Source organism: Cebus imitator, unplaced genomic scaffold, assembly GCF_001604975.1.
Source record: "Cebus imitator isolate Cc_AM_T3 unplaced genomic scaffold, Cebus_imitator-1.0 Scaffold85, whole genome shotgun sequence".
Taxonomy (NCBI): Eukaryota; Metazoa; Chordata; class Mammalia; order Primates; family Cebidae; genus Cebus; species Cebus imitator.
The window spans coordinates 6251346-6271917 of record NW_016107400.1 but is presented as its reverse complement, the minus strand read 5'-3'; the positions used below and the strand labels follow the sequence as shown (position 1 = coordinate 6271917).

At 48.2% G+C, this 20572-nt stretch overlaps 1 protein-coding gene across 5 annotated transcripts in view; it reads left to right on the top strand.

The window, feature by feature from the left end:
• Window positions 1-728: 728 nt before the first annotated feature.
• The window catches only part of ERN2 (endoplasmic reticulum to nucleus signaling 2), a 26332-nt gene continuing 6488 nt past the window's right edge, over window positions 729-20572 (top strand). For 2 of the 5 annotated variants that reach the window (XR_001826950.2, XM_017534406.2), the window contains exons 1-13: window positions 912-1104; window positions 3152-3257; window positions 3943-3976; window positions 4246-4318; window positions 7441-7513; window positions 7660-7767; window positions 8091-8192; window positions 9369-9633; window positions 13691-13769; window positions 13852-13999; window positions 14115-14233; window positions 15555-15710; window positions 15965-16127. Coding sequence is in view for 4 of the 5 variants with exons in the window: in XM_017534406.2 (XP_017389895.1) it covers window positions 1015-1104; window positions 3152-3257; window positions 3943-3976; window positions 4246-4318; window positions 7441-7513; window positions 7660-7767; window positions 8091-8192; window positions 9369-9633; window positions 13691-13769; window positions 13852-13999; window positions 14115-14233; window positions 15555-15710; window positions 15965-16127 (1516 nt within the window). In the remaining variant the exon portion in view is untranslated. Of the gene's footprint in view, window positions 1105-3151; window positions 3258-3942; window positions 3977-4245; window positions 4319-7440; window positions 7514-7659; window positions 7768-8090; window positions 8193-9368; window positions 9634-13690; window positions 13770-13851; window positions 14000-14114; window positions 14234-15554; window positions 15711-15964; window positions 16128-20572 lie in introns of all 5 variants that reach the window. The other 3 variants (XM_017534405.2, XM_017534403.2, XM_017534404.2) reach the window with 3 other exon arrangements.

The following is a 20572-nucleotide window of genomic DNA, read 5'->3' as shown; positions in this document are numbered from 1 at the left end:
GAAGCCCGAGGCAGCGGATCATCTGAGGAAAGGAGTTTGAGACCAGCCTGGCCAAAGTGATGAAATCTTCTCTCTACTAAAAATACAAAAATTATCCGGATGTGGTGGCCCACACTTTTAATCCCAGCTACTCGGGAGGCTCAGGCAGGAGAATTGCTTGGACCCAGGAGGCAGAGGTTGCAGTGAGCCGAGATCACGCCATTGCACTCCAGCCTGAGTGACAAGAGCGAAACTCTGTCTCAAAAAATACATACATACATATTTACTTGTTTATTTATTTTATTTTGGAGACTGGGTCTCTCTCTGTCGCCCAGGCTGAAGTGCAATGGCACAGTTAGAGCTCACTGGAGCCCTGCATTCCTGGCTCAAGTGATCCTCCCGCCTCAGCCTCCTAAGTAGCTGGAACTACAGGTGGACATCACCACGCTTGGCCAATTTTTTTTTTTTTTTTTTTTTTTTTCTGTAGAGACGGGCTCTCACTATGTTGCTGGTCACAAACTCCTGACCTCAAGTGGTTCTCCTTCCTAGGCTTCCCAATGTGTTGGGATTACAGAGGTGAGCCACCTGCCTGATCCATAATAAATATTTGTTGAACGAATGACTGAACCACCAGTTAATCTCTATTTCCTGATAACTCAGCGCGGTCGGCTGATGCAGTGATGAAGAGCGCGGGCTTTGAGGTCAGGAGGAGCTGTGTTTGGACCGCGGATCCCAGCCTCCGTTTGTGCCTGCGGTGCGGTGAGGGCTCCAGGAGCCGAGGATGAACCCGCGGGGCCCTCGGCACGTGGGAAGTTCTCCATAAGTGGGCTCAGTAAAATCTCTCTCCCCGGAAAGCTCCCCACCGTGCGCGAGGATGAGGTTAGGAGTGTGAAGAGAAGGGCGGGGACAGGCGAGGACTCCAGGCTGGGGTTGCAGGCCCAGCCGGGGGCGGAGTCTCCTCCGGGTCGGGCGGGGACCGTGCGCTCCCCTGGAGGCACGGAGGGACCTGGCCAGCCGTGCGGCTGCCCAGGCGCTATGGCGAGCGCGGTCAGGGGGTCGAGGCCGTGGCCCCGGCTGGGGCTCCTGCTTCAGTTCGCGGCGCTGCTTGGGACGCTGAGTCCACAGGTGAGAGCCAGGGACCGACGCCGAGTCCCCACAGTCGGGTCGCGGGGCGCAGGGGGCGGGGTCGCGCTCGGAGCCAGGGCGCGGCGGGCCCACGGGGGCGCCTCTCCCTCTCTCAGGCCTGGGTCCCGACCGAGTGAAAGTCTCCTGGGTTTGGGGAGTCGTCAGTTGCCCCCAGCAAATACCTAGCTGGAGGGATCTGCCAGCGTGGAAAGGCGAGAGTAGACCGAACACCCCGCCTCTTCTGCGGGAAGGGGTGCCGTCTGGAGGGGGGTAGGCACCCGGGCACGAAAGCCAGGCCTCTTAAAACTTCTGGGGATTCTGGCTTCCTTTGAAAATATGATTAACTTCGGGGCCCTCTGCTGAGAAATGCGCCTGCAAGCCCAGTTATGCAATTTCAGAGGCTTTACAATGGGGTCCCTTTACACATGGCTGCACCCCAGGTTCAGAACCTGTGAGATAAATGAGCTGGGGGTGTGAGTATCTGCTCCCACGGTACCAGGAGTAGAAGAGTCTTACAGAGCTGCAGCCAGAAGGCAAAAATCGCCTGGCCTGAGAATCCAGTTGTCTATCCTGGAGCCCTCATGGAGTGAAAGCAATCAGGTTGAGTTAGGCACCCCATTCCTCCCTTCCACCTCATGGGTCCATCTCATGGTTACCAGCTAAGAATGCAAGCTCAGTGTGGCCAGATCGGGTGTCTCCAGAAAAATTAGAAATGAGAAAAATCAGAAATCTTGTTTCTTTTTTATAAATCATCCCATTTTTTTTTTATTGGCAGCTAATTGAAAGCAAATTTTTTAGCACTAGATGGTCAAACAAAATTCATTTGTGGGCAACCAGTCTGCAGCCTCTTCTCCAGACCGTTCTCCCTCCTGCTGTGCTGCAGATGACGAAACTGAGGCCCAGAAAGAAAGAGGGGCTAGCAGACAGTTTCCTGACCCTCCACTCAACACCAGTGGCTCCGCCCGAAACCTGAGGGTCCTGAAGCAGGATGTGGCCTTTGCAGGGGTGCGGCTGGGCCACCCGGATGTTGGGCCTCCTGCTGGGAGTTCAGCCTCACCCTGTTTGCTCAAGGAGAGGCTGGAGCAGGTGACTGAGCCCAGAAGCGCCAGATATAAGCATGGGCGGCTCCAGTCCCCCTTTCACAGCCATCCCCATCTTTGGGTCAGGGGACCCACTGGAGCCTGGCACCAAAACCAGCTGGGCTGGTTTGGGGAAGTGGAAAGGGGCATCCCAAAAGAGGCAGACATTGTGGCAGAGGAAAAAGAGGCCAGGCATAGGAATCAGAGAGATGGCAACTCAAGTCCAAAGTTTTGCCACTTACTATCTCTGTGGCTTTAAGCCAATGACCTAACTTTGCTGAGCTTCATTCTCCCTCCCCTGTAGAGCGGGAATACTAATAGTACCAGTCTTAGAATGGGTGCAGTGGCTCATGCTTGTAGTCCCAACACTTTGGGAGGCTGAGGCAGGAGGAACACTTGAGGCCAGGAGTTCCAGACCAGCCTGGACAACATGGCAAGACCCTATCTCTACAAAAAATACAAAGATTAGCCAGGAGTGATGGCACACACCTGTAGTCCCAGCTACCTGGGAGGCTGAGGTGTGAGGATCAGCTGAGCCAAGGGGTTTGAGGCTGCTGTGAGCTATGATTGTGCCACTGCATTCCAGTTTGGGCAATAGAGCAAAACCCTGTCTTATATTAAAACAAGAACAATAACAAAAAAGAAACAAAACAAACAATGAAGTCGTTTTATAAAGGCCTTTAGTCTTCTTTGGAAAACCAGAATGAATTGAGGGAGGAAGTAAGGAATTGGGAATTTAGATACATGGGAGCCAAAACCTCCCCCCAGGACTCCCCAGCTCCCACTGTAACCCCTCTCTAGGGTCAAAGAGATGATGGGTGACACCAGCATTTTCCCCAATCACCCTTCCTCCCCTGCTCTGTTCGCATCTGGGGGGAAGGGAATTCATGGCCAGCCCTGCCTGGGACAGGAGCAAAGGGTCATCCCAGACCCCTGAGAGAGCTGACTTTGTCCCTACCCCCTTGCAGGTTCATACTCTCAGGCCAGAGAGCCTCCTGCTGGTGTCCACCTTGGATGGAAGTCTCCATGCACTGAGCAAGCAGACAGGGGACCTGAAGTGGACTCTGAGGGATGGTGAGCAAGAGGTGGTCCGTCCTCCCTTCTTGGGCCCATAGATTGGTGGAGTGGGAGTCACTGTGGCATAGAGAATAAGAACACGCGGGAACGGTCGCTCACGCCTGTAATCCCAGCACTTGGGGAGGCTGAGGCGGGTGGATCACCTGAGGTCAGGAGTTCAAGACCAGCCTGGCCAACATGGTGAAACCCTGTCTCTACTAAAAATACAAAAATTATCTGGGCGTGGTGGTGGGTGCCTGTAATTCCACCTACTCGAGAGGCTGAGGCAGGAGAATTGCTTGAACCCAGGAGGCGGAGGTTGCAGTGAGCCGAGATCGTGCCATTGCACTCCAGCCTGGATGACAAGAGTGAAACTGTCTCAAAAAAAAAAAAAAAAAAAGAGAGAGAGAGAGAGAATAAGAACATGGGCTTTAAAATCCAATGATATCTATCGACAGGCAGCTTCACTGCTTACCAGCTGTGTGGCCTTGAGAAACTCACTTTACCTCTCTGATCCTCAATGTCCTCATCTGTAAAATGGGGCAAAAGATATGACCCTATCTGACAGAGTTCTTGGGAAGATGGCATTACATTCATGTCAAGTAATGGCATTACATTCATGCCATAGCTCAGCGAATATGAGCTGTGCTTTTCAGTGGAGTCTGGAGGGAGCTGCTCACACTCTGTGTCCCTGTCCCTGCAGATCCTGTCATCCAAGGACCAATGTATGTCACAGAGTAAGTAAACCTGGGGCCTTTTAAGGAGGAGGCAGCTGGGAAATGGGGGACCCATAGTTGTCTAGAGAGTATGTGTGTGGGATGGGGACATGTTGGAAGTAAGGGAAGAGAATTGGCTCTGGAAGTGATATGAGGGAGGGTCTTGGAGACCCAAGGTGTCTCCTACGAGAACAGGCTTCTACTAGCTGAGAAGTTGGAGAGAATTCGGGGCCTTCATGAAACCAGGGGGCAGGCACCCATTCATCTCCTTGTTCCTCTTTACTCCACAGAATGGCCTTTCTGTCTGACCCAGCTGATGGCAGCCTGTACATCTTGGGGACCCAAAAACAACAGGGATTAATGGTTTGTTTCCCATGGTGTTTGGGAAGGGGTAAGGGCCAGGGCTTTTGTCAGCTGGAGCACTGAGAGGTGGAGAAAGAGTATGGTCAGTATCTCCCGTCCTGCAGATGATGTAAGTCAGGACTCTGAGCACACTGTGGGAAGGCTGTCTGAGGGACCTGCTGCAAGGGTGGTAAGGGGAAATCTGGCTGTGTCTGCAGGGCAATCTATCAAGCTGGGGTTATCCCAGGGGCTTCTCCAGGACTCTGAGGGCTTTAAGGAGAAATGTATATATCAGTTAGCTTTTGCTAAATACAAATCAACCCAAAACTCAAGAGCTTAAAACCCAAACATCACCTAAATTTATTCAACTCAGAATTTGGTGGGATGACCATTTAGGCTGGACTTAGCACAGTGGTTCTTCTGCTGGTCTAGACTGAACTTGTTCATGCATGTGTGGTCAGCTGCTGGTCAGTTGGATGGCTCTGTTTCTGAAAGTTGGTTGCTGGTTGGCTGGTTTTTGGCAGGGGTGGCTGGGCCATGTGTCTCTTAACCCTAGCAGGCAATCCTAGACTTGTTCACATGGTGTCAACAAGGGACCCCAAAGCTGCAATACATAAGCATTTTTCAAGCTTCTGTTCACATCACATTTGCTAATAGTTCATCAGCCAAAGCAGATCACATGGCCAAGCTGAGAGTCCAGTGGTGAAAAAGCAGACTCCATCTCTTATGGAAGGAGATAGAAGTCACCATGTGAAGGGAAATGCATATAAAGATGAAGAGGAATCTCTGGCCATTCTTTCGCAATATTCCACATCAAGACTGTGAATGGGGTAGAATGTGCTTTGTCAGATTTTTTTTTTTAATTTTTAAAATTTTTTTTAAAGGCAGGACTTCATTCTGTGTCCAGGCCGGAGTGCAGTGGTATTATCGTAGCTCACTGCAGCCTCAAACTCGTGGCCTCAAGCGATCCTCGTGCCTCAGTACCCTGAGTAGCTGAGACTACAGGTGCATACCACCACACCCAGTTCTTTGTCAGAATTCTGACCATGCCCAGGGGAAGCCTGCCAGAAAAGTCTTAAGTATGTGATTTAGCAAGTGATAAGAAATTTTAGTGTGTGAATCAGGCAGGGTCTCAACTTGGCATACTCACATGGCATACTCAAATAGAATAGTTTGAGGACATTTTGTTAAAGGTGTGAGCAGAGTATAGGAAACCACAAGGGATAGTCCAGTATATTAGTTCATTCCTACATTGCTATAAAAAAAAAATACCTGAAATTGGGTAATTTGTAAAAAAAAAAAAAAAAAAAAAAAAAAAAAAAAAAAAAAAAAAAAAAAAAAAAAAAAAAAAAAAAAAAAAAAAAAAAAAAAAAAGAGGCTTAATTGATTCATGTGTAGGAAGCATGGTAACCTCTGCTTCCGGAGACACCTCAGGAAACTTACAATCATGACAGAAAGCACGAAGTGGAAGCAGGCATGTCTTACATGCCCAGAGCAGAGGCAAGAGAGAGAAAGAGACGAGATACCAAAGAGAGGAGGTGCCACCTACTTTTAAACAACCAGATCTCGTGAGAACTCTATTACAAGAACAGCACCAGCTGGGCACAGTGGCTCATGCCTGTAATCCCAGCACTTCAAGAGGCCAAGGCAGGCAGAACACGTGAGGTCAGGAGTTCAAGACTAGCCTGGCCAACATGGTGAAACCCCATCTCTACCAAAAAATACAAAAATTAGCCAGGTGTGGTAGCACATGTCTGCAGTCCCAGCTGCTTAGGAGACTGAGGCAGAAGAATCACTTGAACCCGGGAAGCAGAGGTTGCAGTGAGCCAAGATGGCACCACTGCACTCAAGCTTGGGTGACAGAGCAAGACCCTGTCTAAAAAAAAAGAAAAAGAATAGCACCAAATGGAGAAATTTGCCCCTATAATCCAAACACCTCTCGCCAGGCCCCACCTCTAACATTGGGGATTGCAATTCAACAGGTGGTTTATGTGGGGACACAAATCCCAACCATATTATGCGGCATCCTTTGGTTCATGACAGTGGGGTGCCATTATCAGCCCTAATTCTGGAGGCTAGGGAGGGAGCAGCTACCACAGCCTGGAGCTAGAGAGAGATGTCCTGAGAGCACCACCCAGTGGGACCTCAGCGCTTTGGTGGAGGGACACAGCCAGCCCGTGAGGACTCTGTGGCGAGGAAACCAGGGCATACTCTGATCTCACCCTGTCCCCATTATTCAAACTCAATAGGAAGGCAGAGCACAGGATGCCCACAGACATAACCCAGACAAGTCCAGCTCTGGGAAGAAGGTGGAGAGTGGAGCTGATCTCCACTCCTAGCCAGCATCAGGCCATGGTCGCCTTTATTCTGGAACAACTCCTTCATTTCTCAGAGTCTCTCATGGCTATTGACAGTTTTTAAGTACCCATGTGAGTTGGATTTTTTTTGGAATTAAACTCCCCACTCGTGTGTGATGTTTTTTTGTTTTTGTCTGTTTTGTTTTATTTTGTTTAGAGACAGAGTCTCACTCTATCACCTAGGCTGGAATGCAGTGGCACAATCAGAGCTCACTGAAGCCTTGAATTCCTGGGCTGAAGCTATCCTCCTGCCTCAGCCTCACTAGTAGCTGGGACTATAGGCATGCACCACCATGCTCAGCTCATTTTTTTTTTTTTAAATTTCTGTAGAGACAAGGTCTTGCCATGTTGCCCACGCTGGTCTTGAATTCCTGGGCTCAAGCAATACTCCTTCCTTGGCCTCCCAATGTGCTGGGATTACGGGCATGAGCCACCATGCCCATCCCAGGGCAAGTTTTTGAGGAGGAGGTCAGGTCATTCCAGGAGCAAGTGGCTCATGTGGTACCTTGACACTGGGTGTGGGAATTTCTGCATTTCCTCAAGAGGCTGTGTATCAAAATGATTCAGTGTGCTGGCTCTGGAGGCTGACTGCCTGGGTTCAAGGCCACTTAGTAGCTGTGTGATGTTAACCAAGTTACATGGCCTCTCCAAGCCAGTTTCCTTACCTAAAAAGTGGAAATGATAGTAGTACCTGTTAATCGGTTGCTATGGAAATGGGCTCACCTGGCACAGTGAGCATTGTGTGTTTCTGCTCTTACTCCTTCCTGGAAATTTTCCCTCTCCCAGAAACTGCCATTCACCATCCCTGAGCTGGTTCATGCCTCTCCCTGCCGCAGCTCTGATGGGGTCTTCTACACAGGTGAGCATCTCTCTAGCCTGTGGGGTCCAGGTTCAGCCAGCAGAGTCTGGGATCTAGGTCATGATGGGCTAATTAGGCACAGGAATGATGAGACCACACCCCTTCCCATGCCAACTTGGGAGCTAAAATGCTTTCCACCTCCACAGGCCGGAAGCAGGATGCCTGGTTTGTGGTGGACCCTGAGTCAGGGGAGACCCAGATGACACTGACCACAGAGGATCCCCCCACCCCTCGTCTCTACATCGGCCGAACACGTGAGTTGGGCCCCAGTTGTTCATTCAAGCTCTAGGCAGACTTCCCTTTTGCTCTGCTGAGATCTGGCTGTTGCTAACCAGGTTGAATTCAGGCCAGTCAGTCTGTTAGTCATTAACAAACACTGTACAGAGCACTGAACTAGAAGCTGGGGATAGAGCTGTAGACAAGACAGCTCCCATCTCTGCCACTGTGATGCTCACAGGCTTCCAGGCCTCCAGGCTGTGTGCTTGGGAAAACCCCACGCCTACAAGATAAATGGTCCCTGGGGTTGGAGGGGGTGTCACATGGGCATTCCTGGTAATCTTGCTTCTGGGATCCCCAGAGTATACGGTCACCATGCATGACCCAAGGGCCCCGGCCCTGCGCTGGAACACCACCTACCGCCGCTACTCAGCACCCCCCATGGATGGCTCACCTGGGAAATGTGAGTTCCACCTTTCTCTGGTCCCATCATGGAGCAAGGTCCCCAACCAGGGAACCCATGAACAGCATCCATGACCAGTTCCCAGCCACTTTTTGACCCACTAAACCTCCCCAGGGACCCATGTACTGAATGGCACACCCCTGAAGGCTGACCCCAAATGACTCCCTCAACACCCAGACTGACCCTCCTGAACCCTGGCCAATCCCTCAACCTCCTAACTCTTCTATACTCTAAGTGACCCCAACCAGGTAACCCTGGATGACCTCCCATATTCAGAGTGATCCCAAACAGCCTCTGAGCAATCTCTGCATGTCCTGATGCCTACATATAACCCCTGAAAGCTGACCCTAAGTAGCCTCTTCCATAGACTGACTCCCCAGGTGACCCTGATCACTCTCCTGTGTTTTTTGTGAGATAGGGCCTCACTCTGTCACCCAGGCTGGGGTGCAGTAGTGCAACCATAGCTTACCACAGCCTCCAACTCCTGGGCTCAAGTGATCCTCTATCCTCAGCCACCTTAATAGCTGGGACTGCAGGTGTGCACCACCAAGCCTGGCTCGTTTTTTAACTTTTTGTAGAGATGGGGTCTTGCTATGTTGCCCAGGCTGGTCTCAAACTCCTGGGCTTAAGTGATCCTCCTGCCTTGGCTTCCCAAAGTGCTGGGATTACAAGCATAAGCCACTGCCTTGATATTATGACTGATACCCAACTGCCAGAGTGACCTTGCAGGTGCCCCCCTGCAAGGCCCCCCAATCCCTTATTTCATCATTCTGCATGAGACCCTACACAGATCACCTTATCAGAGATGAAGTCACCTATGCACCCCAGCCGACCCTTCTCACACTCTAATTGACTCCCAAGTGATCCACATGCCTCCAGGCCACCCTGATTGATCCATCCTAGGTGACTATCTGTTGACCATGAGCAATACCCCACATCCTAAGTGACCCAAACGGACCCGCACACACCTGAGTCACCTTTGAATGACCCTGATTGATCACCTTATTTTCAAAGTGACCCCACGAACTCCAACAAAACTTCTCACATCCTGATAACCCTCCATGTGATCTCACTTGACCTCCACACACCTGAATGACCCCCTCACCCAGAGGGCCCACCCTTGGACTCTCTTAGGAGAGCCTCCAACCACCTCTCCCCAGCCACCTTTCTCAGCAGACATGAGCCACCTGGCATCCTGTGGGATGGGCCTACTGCTCACTGTGGACCCAGGAAGCGGGACAGTGCTGTGGACGCAGGATTTGGGTGTGCCTGTGATGGGCATCTACACCTGGCACCAGGACGGCCTGCGCCAGCTACCGCATCTCACACTGGCTCGAGACACCCTGCATTTCCTCGCCCTCCGCTGGGGCCACATCCGACTGCCTGCCTCAGGCCCCCAGGACACGGCCACCCTCTTCTCTGCCTCGGACACCCAGCTGCTGTAGGTGTCGGTATCTGGGGCCTGGGGAAGAAACTGTCTGGGAGTGTTGCAGCCTGGGTCTGATGGCCAGGCGAGATGTTCAGCTGTGACACACCAGTACAGCTGAAGCAGGGGTCAAAACATCTCAAATTGGTTACTTACCCAACTGGTTGGTAAATAACCAGTGTCCTGTGCTGCCCTCCAAGTGTTCCCAGGACCCCCTAGGTAACCCACTGTTCAGCAACTCATAGGGTAAGATCTGGCCTAGGAGGGTGTATTAGTCCGTTTTCATGCTGCTGATAAAGACATACCCAGGCCGGGCGTGGGGGCTCACGCCTGTAATCCCAGCACTTTGGGAAGCCAAGGCAGGCGATCACCTGAGGTTGGGAGTTCAAGTCCAGCCTGGCTAACATGGAGAAACCCCATCTCTACTAAACATATAAAAATTAGCTGGGTGTGGTGACGCATGCCTGTAATCCCAACTACTTGGGAGGCTGAAGCAGGAGAATCGCTTGAACCTGGGAGGTGGAGGTTGCAGTGAGCCGNTGCCTCAGCCTCCTGAGTAGCTGGGATTACAGGCACGCACCACCATGCCCAGCTAATTTTTTATAGTTTTAGTAGAGACGGGGTTTCACCATGTTGACCAGGACGGTCTCGATCTCTTGACCTCGTGATCCACCCGCCTCGGCCTCCCAAAGTGCTGGGATTACAGGCTTGAGCCACCGCGCCCGGCCCTAATTCAACATCTTTAAGTGCTATTCGGCAACACTACCATGAACAAATTGTTTTTCTTTTGCTGTTGTTTGCCAATCTGATAGGTTAAAGACATTATTTCACTGCATTTCTATGGTTCATTTTAAAAATTTCTCTTACTTACTTCTACATTGCTTGTATTATTATATTAGTTGCACCAACTGGCAACAACATATTTTGTTGTGTCTGCTGTCAACCTCATCTCAGGCAACAGATAGAAACGAAGAAAATTCACTCTTTGAAACATAAGTTACAAATATTTTCCCCCAGTTTTATTTGATGTTTTGTCACTTTGTTTATGGCTTTTTTAAGGGGATGAGGGTACATCCTGATGGAATTTTTTAAATGTTGTTTAATGTAGTAAACTATGTTAAACTCTCATTGTCTCTGAATTTTGTGCAAAAGAAGTTAATTTTTGGACCAAAGTTATATAAAATTTTTGTCAGGCAGGCAGACACCAGAGGCTGGGAAGAGGCAAGGACATATTTCTCCCCTAGAACCTCTGGAGGGAGCGCAGCACATTTCTAGTAATTACAATTGTGGTTTTTTTCATTCCTTACTTTTACAGTTTGCATCTGTTGGGAATTTATTTTAGTCTCACAACTGTAAGCTTTTATTTTCCTAAGTGGCTATCCAATTAGCCCAACGCATGTTTTGAATAATCCTCCTATTTCTACTGATTTAAATTGCCAACGATTAAAGTCTTAACCATTTTTCCCTCAACTTTTGGGTGTCACAGTTGGGGAAAAAAATACTATTTCATTGGCCTAACAATGGTTTGTCACTCTCTGATAATACCTGAGCATGCCATTTACCCAAGGAGTATATGACAGAAGGTTCAAGTGTGGGAATCCAGTGTGTCTGTTGTGTACTACTCGATTTATGAAGCAGCAGAGTCAGCCTCAAACATATTACCAATCCCTGTTAATGTTTTTATAAATATAAATATTGGCTATTTTTAATTTTCTAAAAGTGATACAAAGTTGTAACTAATTTAAGCCTTTATTATTGAATGAGGTGCACTGACTGGTGAGAACAGATTTTGTTGTGTCTGCTGTCAACCTTATCTCAGGCAACAGATAGAAATGAAGGTAACTTCCTTTATTTTTAAAATCTGTCCCAAAGCCGGGAGTGTGGCTCACGCCTATAATCCAAGCACTTTGGAGGTCAAGGCGGGCAGATCACCTGAGGTCGGGAGTTCAAGAGCAGCCTGACCAACATGATGAAGCCCCGCCTTAGAAATAATAATAAATAAATATATATATATATATATATATATATATATAAAGAAAAATGGGGGGAAAATAAATAAAATAAAATCTGTCCCATAAATTTAATCCTTTATTAAAATTGTGTCTATGGAAGATTCGAAATAATCTATACACTATTATTAGAATAATTAAATTTAATAAGGTCTGTTTATACAGGGTAAATACAAAAATGAACTTTTAAACACCAGTTGAAAACAAGGGCCAGGCGCGGTGACTCACGCCTGTGATCCTAGCACTGTGGGAGACCAAGGATGGCGGACTCCTTGAGGTCAGGAGTTTGAGATAGGCCTGGCCAACATGGTGAAATTCCGTCTCTACCAAAAACACACAAAAAAATTAGCTAGGCGTGGTGGCGTGGGCCTGTAATCTCAGCCACTCGGGAGGCTGAGGCATGAGAATCATTTGAACCCAGGAGGTGGAGGTTGCAGCGAACCAAGATCGCGCCACTGCACTCCAGCCTGGCGACAGGCGACAGAAAGAGAATTCGTCTCAAAAAAAAAAAAAAAAAAAAAGACACACCCAAGACTTGACAATTTACAAAAGAAAGAGGTGTAATGGACTTACAGTTCCATGTGGCTGGGTAGCTTCACAATCATGATGGAAAGCAAGGAGGAGCAAGTCACATCTTACGTGGAAGGCAGCAGGCAAAGAGAGGCACTGGTGCAGAGAAACTCCCCCTTATAAAACCATCAGATCTTGTGAGACTTATTCCCTATCATGAGAACAACATGGGAAAGACCCACCCTCATGATTCAATTACCTCCCACTGGGTCCCTCCCAGAACAAATGGGAATTCAAGATGAAATGTGGGTGGGGACACAGCCAAACCATATCAGAGGTGGACTTCAGGTCTTAACCTGTTCTGATTGGTAGGTGCTGTGCCTTATGGATTGTTAAATACTTTGAATAATACCCTTATTGCATCTAACACCGTAGTGTCCCCATCTTGAAAAACAAGTAGACAGCTTGGGAAGATCAGGGATCATCTATCTATTCATTTCAATTCATTTTACAAATATTAACTGAGCACTTAGTGTGTGCCAGTCTCACTAGAGTCTGGGAGTGCAATAAATAACCCAACAGTTGTTCCTGCCTACAGGAACCTGAGTCTAGTGGGAGAGACAGACATGTAAAGAGACAATTGCAACCTGACATGATAAAGGATAACATGAGAGTAGTATAAGATGCCATGGCAATGTATAGGAAGAGTACCCACATCGAGATTGGGGACAGGAGGCAGTCATAGAAAGCTTCCCAGAGGAAGGGACATCTAAATTAAAACCTAAAAAAAGAATAGGAAATGAGAGAGATGAGAGAGCATGGAATTCAGGGAACAGGAAAAAATTAAATGGAATACAGACCTGAGCAAGGAGTAGGGTCTGAGGTTATAGGCTAAGCAGGGAACTTGTAGGATCATTTAAAAGGCTTGGACATTTTCTCCTAAAGCCAGAGAGAAGTCACTGGAGAGTTTTAAGGAAGGAAGTGATTCGATCATATTTTCATTTTAGAAAGAATATCTTAGAGTGGTATATAGAAAGAAATGGACCATTCATGGAATATTGATTTGTTCAGGCAAGAAATGAAGACAGCTGTGTAACAAATCATCCCAAAACAGAGAGCTTAAAAAACAGCAATTTATTATTCCTCAAGATTCTGTGGGTCAGCTGGGTAGGTGATTTTTCTGCAGTCTGCTTGTGGCTTGGTTGAGTCTGGAGAATCTACGATGGCCACATTCACCCACTTCATAGTTGATGGACTGTTTGGCCTATGGAGGATTAAAGAGGTCTCTCACGCCCCAGCAGGCTAGCCTGGGTTTTCTCCCACGATGGTCTCAGAGCTCCAAAGAACAATGCAGAAGGAAGCCTCAAGCCACAAGTACTTTTCAAGCCTCTACTTATGTCACATGTGCTATTGTCTAATTGATTAAAGCAAGTCTCACGGCTAAGCCAAGAGTCAATGTGAGACAGAAATATACAAGGGTGTGAGTACCCTAATAACTGAAACTACTCACCACCAGCATTCATTCTTCTCTTCTTTTTCTTACCTCCCACTAGGATGACGCTGTATGTGGGGAAGGATGAAGCTGGCTTCTATGTCTCTAAGGCACTGGTCCACACAGGAGTGGCCCTGGTGGTGAGAAGTGGTCTCTGAGTGGGCTGAAAGAGGATGAACAGAAGAACCTCCCTCACTCATGGCTCTCCATCTTCTGTTGTAGCCTCGTGGACTGACCCTGGCCCCCACAGATGGCCCTACCACAGATGAGGTGACACTCCAAGTCTCAGGAGAGCGAGAGGTCTCACCCAGTACTGATGTCAGATACCCCTCAGGCAGCGTGGCCCTCCCAAGCCAGTGGCTGCTCATTGGTGAGATCCTCTGGCTCAAATTGGGAGTAGATGAAGATAAAGAACCTGTGAGCCCAGCCTCTGAGTTGGAAGGCTGAGGTTCCCTTCAGCCTGTTGACTTTTGCCCCCACTTTAGGACACCACGAGCTACCCCCAGTCCTGCATACCACCATGCTGAGGGTCCATCCCACCCCAGGGAGTGGGACTACAGAGACAAGACCCCCAGAGAACACCCAGGCCCCAGCCTTCTTGGAGGTCAGTGCTGGAAGGGCAGAGAGCGGGGGGTAGGGAGGCCCCAGCAGATAGGGGAGCAGCCCTTGGACCTCAGGCTTCTAAGAATAACAATTGGGGATGGGTCAATTGACCTCACACAATTTCCCAGAAGACAAACATTTTGTTGTTGTCATTGTTGTTGTTGTTACTGGCAGAAACACACTAGAAGTGTCAAAATGTGGCTGGGCATGGTGGCTCATGCTTATAATCTCAACACTTTGGAAGGTTGATGTAGAAGGATGGCTTGATGTCAGGAGTTTGAGACCAGCCTGGGTAACATAGCAAGACCCCATCTCTACAAAAAAAAATTAAAAATTAGTGGGGCATGGTGGTGTGTACCTGTAGTCCCAGCTACTCAGGAGGCTGAGGTGGGAGGATTGCTTGAGCCCAGGAATTTGAGGCTGCAGTGAGCTATGGTCACACCACTACACTGGATAACACAGTGAGACCCTGTCTCTTAAAAGAAAAAAAAAAAAAAGACCAGGCACAGTGGCTCATGCCTGTAGTCTCAGCACTTTGGGAGGCCAAGGCAGGCAGATCACCTGAGGTCGGGAGTTTAAGACCAGCCTGACCAACATGGAGAAACCCCGTCTCTACTAAAAATACAAAAAATTAGCCAGGCATGGTGGTGCATGCCTGTAATCCCAGCCATTCAGGAGGCTGAGGCAGGAGAATCGCTTGAACCTGGGAGGCGGAGGTTGCAGTGAGCCCAGATTGCACTATTGCACTCCAGCCTGGGCAAAAAGAACGAGACTCTATCTCAAAACAAACAAAAGAAAGATATTGACTACCTAAATCATGAAACATGGGTCACATTTTCTTTATTCTTCTTCAGTGTAAAAACTGTAAAGCATTCATTAAATTGAAATTGAAAACAAAAGCTATAAAAGCATGTGCTCCTGGGAGAGGGAGGAACCAAAATCACTAGTAAGTAGCTCAAAGTTAGAAGGAACAGCCATGGCCTAGAGCAAATCTGGTTGCTCATCAGAATCACCTGGGAGCTCATTCCAGCGCCAACACATTTAGAATCTCTAGAAAAGGATATCTGTATATTTAGTGACATTCCAAGAGTACCTGTATTTTTTAGTGACATCCCATGAAATGCTGGTCATTGGGTAGGTTTAGAAAACCACTCTTCTGGGCACATTGATGTTTCAGCACCACGGAGAGTGCCATGTTTCCCACCACATGCAGACCACTCACGTCCCCTTCAATTAAGCCCAGCCATGTGCTGGTGATGAAGAAAGGTTAGGGGTTCCCCGGTGGAAGGAGGTGCTAAAAGTGAACGGCCCTTTATCCCCAGCTATTGAGCCTGAGCCGAGAGAAACTCTGGGACTCCAAGCTGCATCCAGAGGAGAAAACTCCAGACTCTTACCTGGGACTGGGCCCACAAGACCTGCTGGCAGCTAGCCTCACTGCTGTCCTCCTGGGAGGGTGGATTCTCTTTGTGATGAGGCAGGTAGGCCCATTGCCCTGACCTCAGGTTCATCTGGGAGTAGTGCTGCTCCTCCTCTCTGAGACCACTCAGCAACTCTCTCCCTCTACCCAGCTCTGACTTTGCCCCCTGCCTCCTTCCCAGCAGCTCCCCAGGCCCCTGTGATCTTGCTCTGTAAGTTCATGCTGCCTGGTGAGGCCATCTCAGTCACAGATACTGGGCCCATCATGGGGCAGGGCATGGCAAGGACAGAGCTCTCTTAGGCTCTTGTGTTATAGCAGCAGCCACAGGTGGTGAAGCAGCAAGAGACGCCCCTGACACCTGCAGACTCTTCTCACATCTCCCAGGATGCCCAGTTCCTGCACTCGGGGGCCACCCCAAGGAGCCAGAAGAGGTCCCGAAGTCCCTCAAAGCAAGCCCAGACACTTGACGACCATGAAGGTGAGCTTGAGTGAACAAGACAGGGCAGTCAGGAGCAGAGAAAATCAAGAGGCAGATTTAACTGCAAAGCTGGTTTATTAAAAGCCACTATAGTGGGGTGGTTAGGTCTAAATGAATTAATAAGAGTGTTTTGAGTAGAGCCTGCTATGTAGTTGAGCACTCTAGAAGTGTCTGCTGTCATTTTTTTGGTCCTTTTTTTTTTTTTTTTTTTTTTTTTTTTTTTGGTTCTCTTTTTTTTTTTTTTTTTTTTTTTTTTTTTTTTTTTTTGCAGACAGGGTCTCACTCTGTCACCCAGGCTGGAGTGCAGTGGCACCGTCATAGCCTACTGCAGCCTCAAGCTCCTGGGCTCATGAAATCCTCCCTCCTCAGCCTCCCAAGTAGCTGCGACTATAGGCATGCACCACCATGCCCCACTAATTTTAAAGTTATTTTTGCAGAAATTGGGTCTCACTATGTTGCCCAGGCTGGTCTTGAACTGACAGCCTCTAGAGATCCTCCCACCTCAGCATCCCAAAGTGCTGGGATTATAGGCATGAATCACCATGCCCAGCTCATTATTGTATTATTATTTTTAAGAAATCTGGATGTAGATAGAACAGGGTATAGATCCAAGGCTGCTCTCTGCTTACCTCCTTTGCGCTCAGTTTTTCATTTGTTAAATGGGAATAATAACATCCAGCTCATTACATCATCTCATCATTAGAAGTTACAATCATTATTATTAAATAATACTTAGGTAATATTATTAATATTCATGTTAAAATGATATTATATTTGGTAACAATAATAGTAAATGGCCTTTGTACAATTTAGTGTCTTTTATTTTTTAAATGCTTCTCTTATCTTTTCTCAATTTAGTCCTATAAATAAGCCCTTTTAGGTTGGGCATGGTGGCTCACACCTGTAATCCCAGAACTTTCAGAGGCCAAGGAGGGGATAGCTTAAGGCCAGGAGTTCAAGACCAACCTGGGCAACATAGGGAGACCCCATCTCTACAAATAATACAAACAATTCGCTGGGTATGGTGATGTGCACCTGTGGTCCCAGCTATTCAGGAGGCTAAGGCAGGAGGATTGCTTGAGTCTAGAAGGTTGAGGCTGCAGTGAGCTGTGAACCTTTCAAGGTTCCTCTGGCATCTGGCATGCTCCAGGTCCTTGCGTGCATTTACCAATCAGCCCAGGCTAATTCTGCTTGATAGTTTCTGGGCTGGGCTCGTGTTTTTGGTTGTCTTTGTGAACTTGTGCTGACACCTCCTGGTCACCGCTCAAGCCACTTCCTCATACCTTGGCCCCACTCTGCCGTCCCCCTCTCAGGTTTCTCTGTGCCACACGTGGCTTGATGCTCCGGTGCTGTTCACAAGGGCCTTCTCTGTGGTCACTGTGCCTTAGCCCAGAGGAAAACAGCTCCCCTTCCTCGGGGGGGTCAGCTCTTTTAGAGGGCCCCACAGCAGGATTTCCTGAGCCCTGAGCTGCTGTAGTTTTTGTCATTTTACTGGCCCTGGGTGGGTCCAAGTAATATTCACCTCACTGTACCCCAAAACATCCATCTCCATGGGCCTTCTGACTCAAGTTGAGTCTGGCTCATCTTTACCCAGACAAATGGGACTCCATCTTTGGGTTACCCCAGAGTTATTCTCGTCAAAGTCCTCATGGACTGTTTTATGTGATTCACAAAACTTACACTGGAGTCACACCCAATTTTCATTTAACTTGCACAAATTTGGCTGGGCATTGTAATCCCAGCACTTTGAGAGGCTGAGGCAGGCAGATCACTTGAGGTCAGGAGTTCAAGACACCAGCCTGGCCAACATGGTGAAACCATATCTCTACTAAAAATACAAAAATTAGCCTGGTGTAGTGGTGGGTGCCTATAGTCTCAGCTACTGGGGAGGCTGAGGTACAAGAATTTCTTGAACCCAAGAGAGAGAGGTTTCAGTGAGCCAAGATCATGCCACTGCGCTCCAGTCTAGGCAACAGAGCAAGAATCCATCTCAAAAAAAAAAAAAAAAAAAAGTACACAAATTAATCTACATGTGCTTGGATGGGCATTTCTCAGGACCTCTGGCTGCATCATGTATTCAATGACAAGTGGATGCAATCCAGCCTGAACCAGAATTAACATTTATGTAGTGCTTACTGTATGCCAGGCACTATTCTGAATGCTTTGAATGCATTAACTCATGAGATAACATTCCTGTGAGGCGAATGTTATTATAGAATGCCCCTTTTATGGAAGCGGAAACTAAGGCGGAAAGGTCTAATGACAACTCCCACCCCTACCCCCGGCTCACAAAGCTAGTAAGTCCCAGCTCAGGGGTCCAAATGCATGTGGCTGGCTCCAGCATGTGCCCTAATCTCCGTGGGATAGTGCCCCTGTTTGAACAATACCTGGCAAATACCTGTGAAAAAATGTGACTGACTGTTAAGTGCTCCCCAACCTGTGCAGAAGAAGCAGCAAAGTACATCATGTGTATTCAGGATTTCCAGAGGTAATTCTGACTATATGTTCTTTCTCCCTGATATAACAACTTTTGATTACTTTAGAATCGAACTTGGGAGGTTGAGGTGGAAGGATTGATTGAGCCCAGCCTGGGCAACATAGTGAAGCCCCATGTCTACAAAAATTAAAGATACAAAAAGATTAGCCAGGCATGGTGGCACATGCCTGTAATCCAGCTGTTTGGGAGACTGAGGCAGGAGGATTGCTTGATCCCAGGAGTTCGAGGTTGCAGTGAGCTATGATCACGCCAGTGCACTACAGCCTGGGTGACAGTGGGCCCCTGTTTCTAAAACAACAATGATAACCAAAACTCCCACATTTGCTACCTCTCCATTATAATGATGCAAAAGCCTGAGCGAAGTGATGGCAAATATCTGTGTGTGCAGACTGAGCCTCTCTAGCTCATTGTATCTGCATTGAAGTCTCTTGTGGCCATAAGTCTGGCCTCTCTCTTTGAGGGTGCTTCTGAACATCTAACCCAGGAAACTTTAAGCAAGTGTTTACTCTATGCTGAGAGCACTGAGAACAGATACACAACAGCCTGTAAGTCCAGCAGAACTAGCGACACAAAGAGGGCCCAGAGGAGAGGAGAGGAGAGGAAAGAGAGGAGAGGGCAGGAGTCAGATGAGCAGGGTTTGTTCAAGCGGCTCTGTCCCTGCTCTCTGATCTGCCTGTTTTTCCTACATGTGGGTGATGTGCTTCCAGCAGGGTCCTGCCTGAGCCCGTCCATTCCAGAAAGTCCAGTGTATACCAATGAAGGTACTGCCTGCATCTTGCTGACAGATGAGTGTGAACTCTAAGCAAATAATCCAGAGGAATGTTAAGGTGCAGCTTGGAGTTTTTCTCATGGATCCCTAATGCTGATTTTCTTTTTCTCGTTATTATTATTTTTGAGATAGGGTCTTGCTCTGTCACTCAGGCTGAAATGTAGTGGTGTGATCTCAGCTCACTGCAACCTCTGCCTACCAGGCTCAAGCCAATCCTCCCACCTCAGCCTCCCGAGTAGCTGGACTACAGGCACATACCAGAACACCTGGCTAATATATATATATATATATATATATATATATATATATATATCTAGTAAAGATGGGGTTTCATCATGTTGCCTAGGCTAGTCTTGAACTCAAGTGATTCACCACCCTGGCCTCCCAAAGTGCTGAGATTTCAGGTGTGAGCCTCAGTGCCCAGCCCTAATGCTGATTTTCATTTACTTTTCCTAGAGCTGATTATAAAAACTGAAGCTAGAAACTCTTCCAAAATAGAATGCTCTTAGGACCACTGCACTGTACAACTCTAGGGGTGAATGTACATTTTGCTATATGAATAGTACCCGTTGGAGCTGAGCAGGACTCAGCCTGCCCAGATTTGCCAGGATCAGAGTGAGACATTTCTCACACGCTGCCCAAAGGGAAGGTCAGTGACTGTCCCAACCTACAGATCTTTGCCCACCTGAGCCAACTCCACCCATCCTAATGGGAAACCAAGGCCTCTGGGGGCTCCCTGCTGCCCTGGAACTAACTCTAGGCAGGTTAGCATCCAATGCGCATGCTTCTGTCTGGTCCTTTTTTCTGTGGCTACACTCACTTTCATCATGCTTCCAACTGCCAGAGCTCACCTGCCCTTGAAATGGAAGCTGACTCAGTGTCAGTTAAAAGAATGCAGTTACAAGATGGCTCATGCCTGTAATCCCAGAACTTTGGGAGGCCAAGGCAGGTGGATCACAAGGTCAGGAGTTCGAGACCAGCCTGACCAACATGGTGAAACCCCGTCTCTACTAAAAAGGCAAAAAATTAGCCAGGCATGATGGTGTGCACTTGTAATCCCAGCTACCCGAGAGGCCGAGGCAGGGGAATTGCTTGAGCCAGGGAGGTGGAGATTGCAGTGAGCCGAGATCATGTCGCTGTACTCCACCTTGAGTGACAGAGCAAGACTCCATCTCAAAA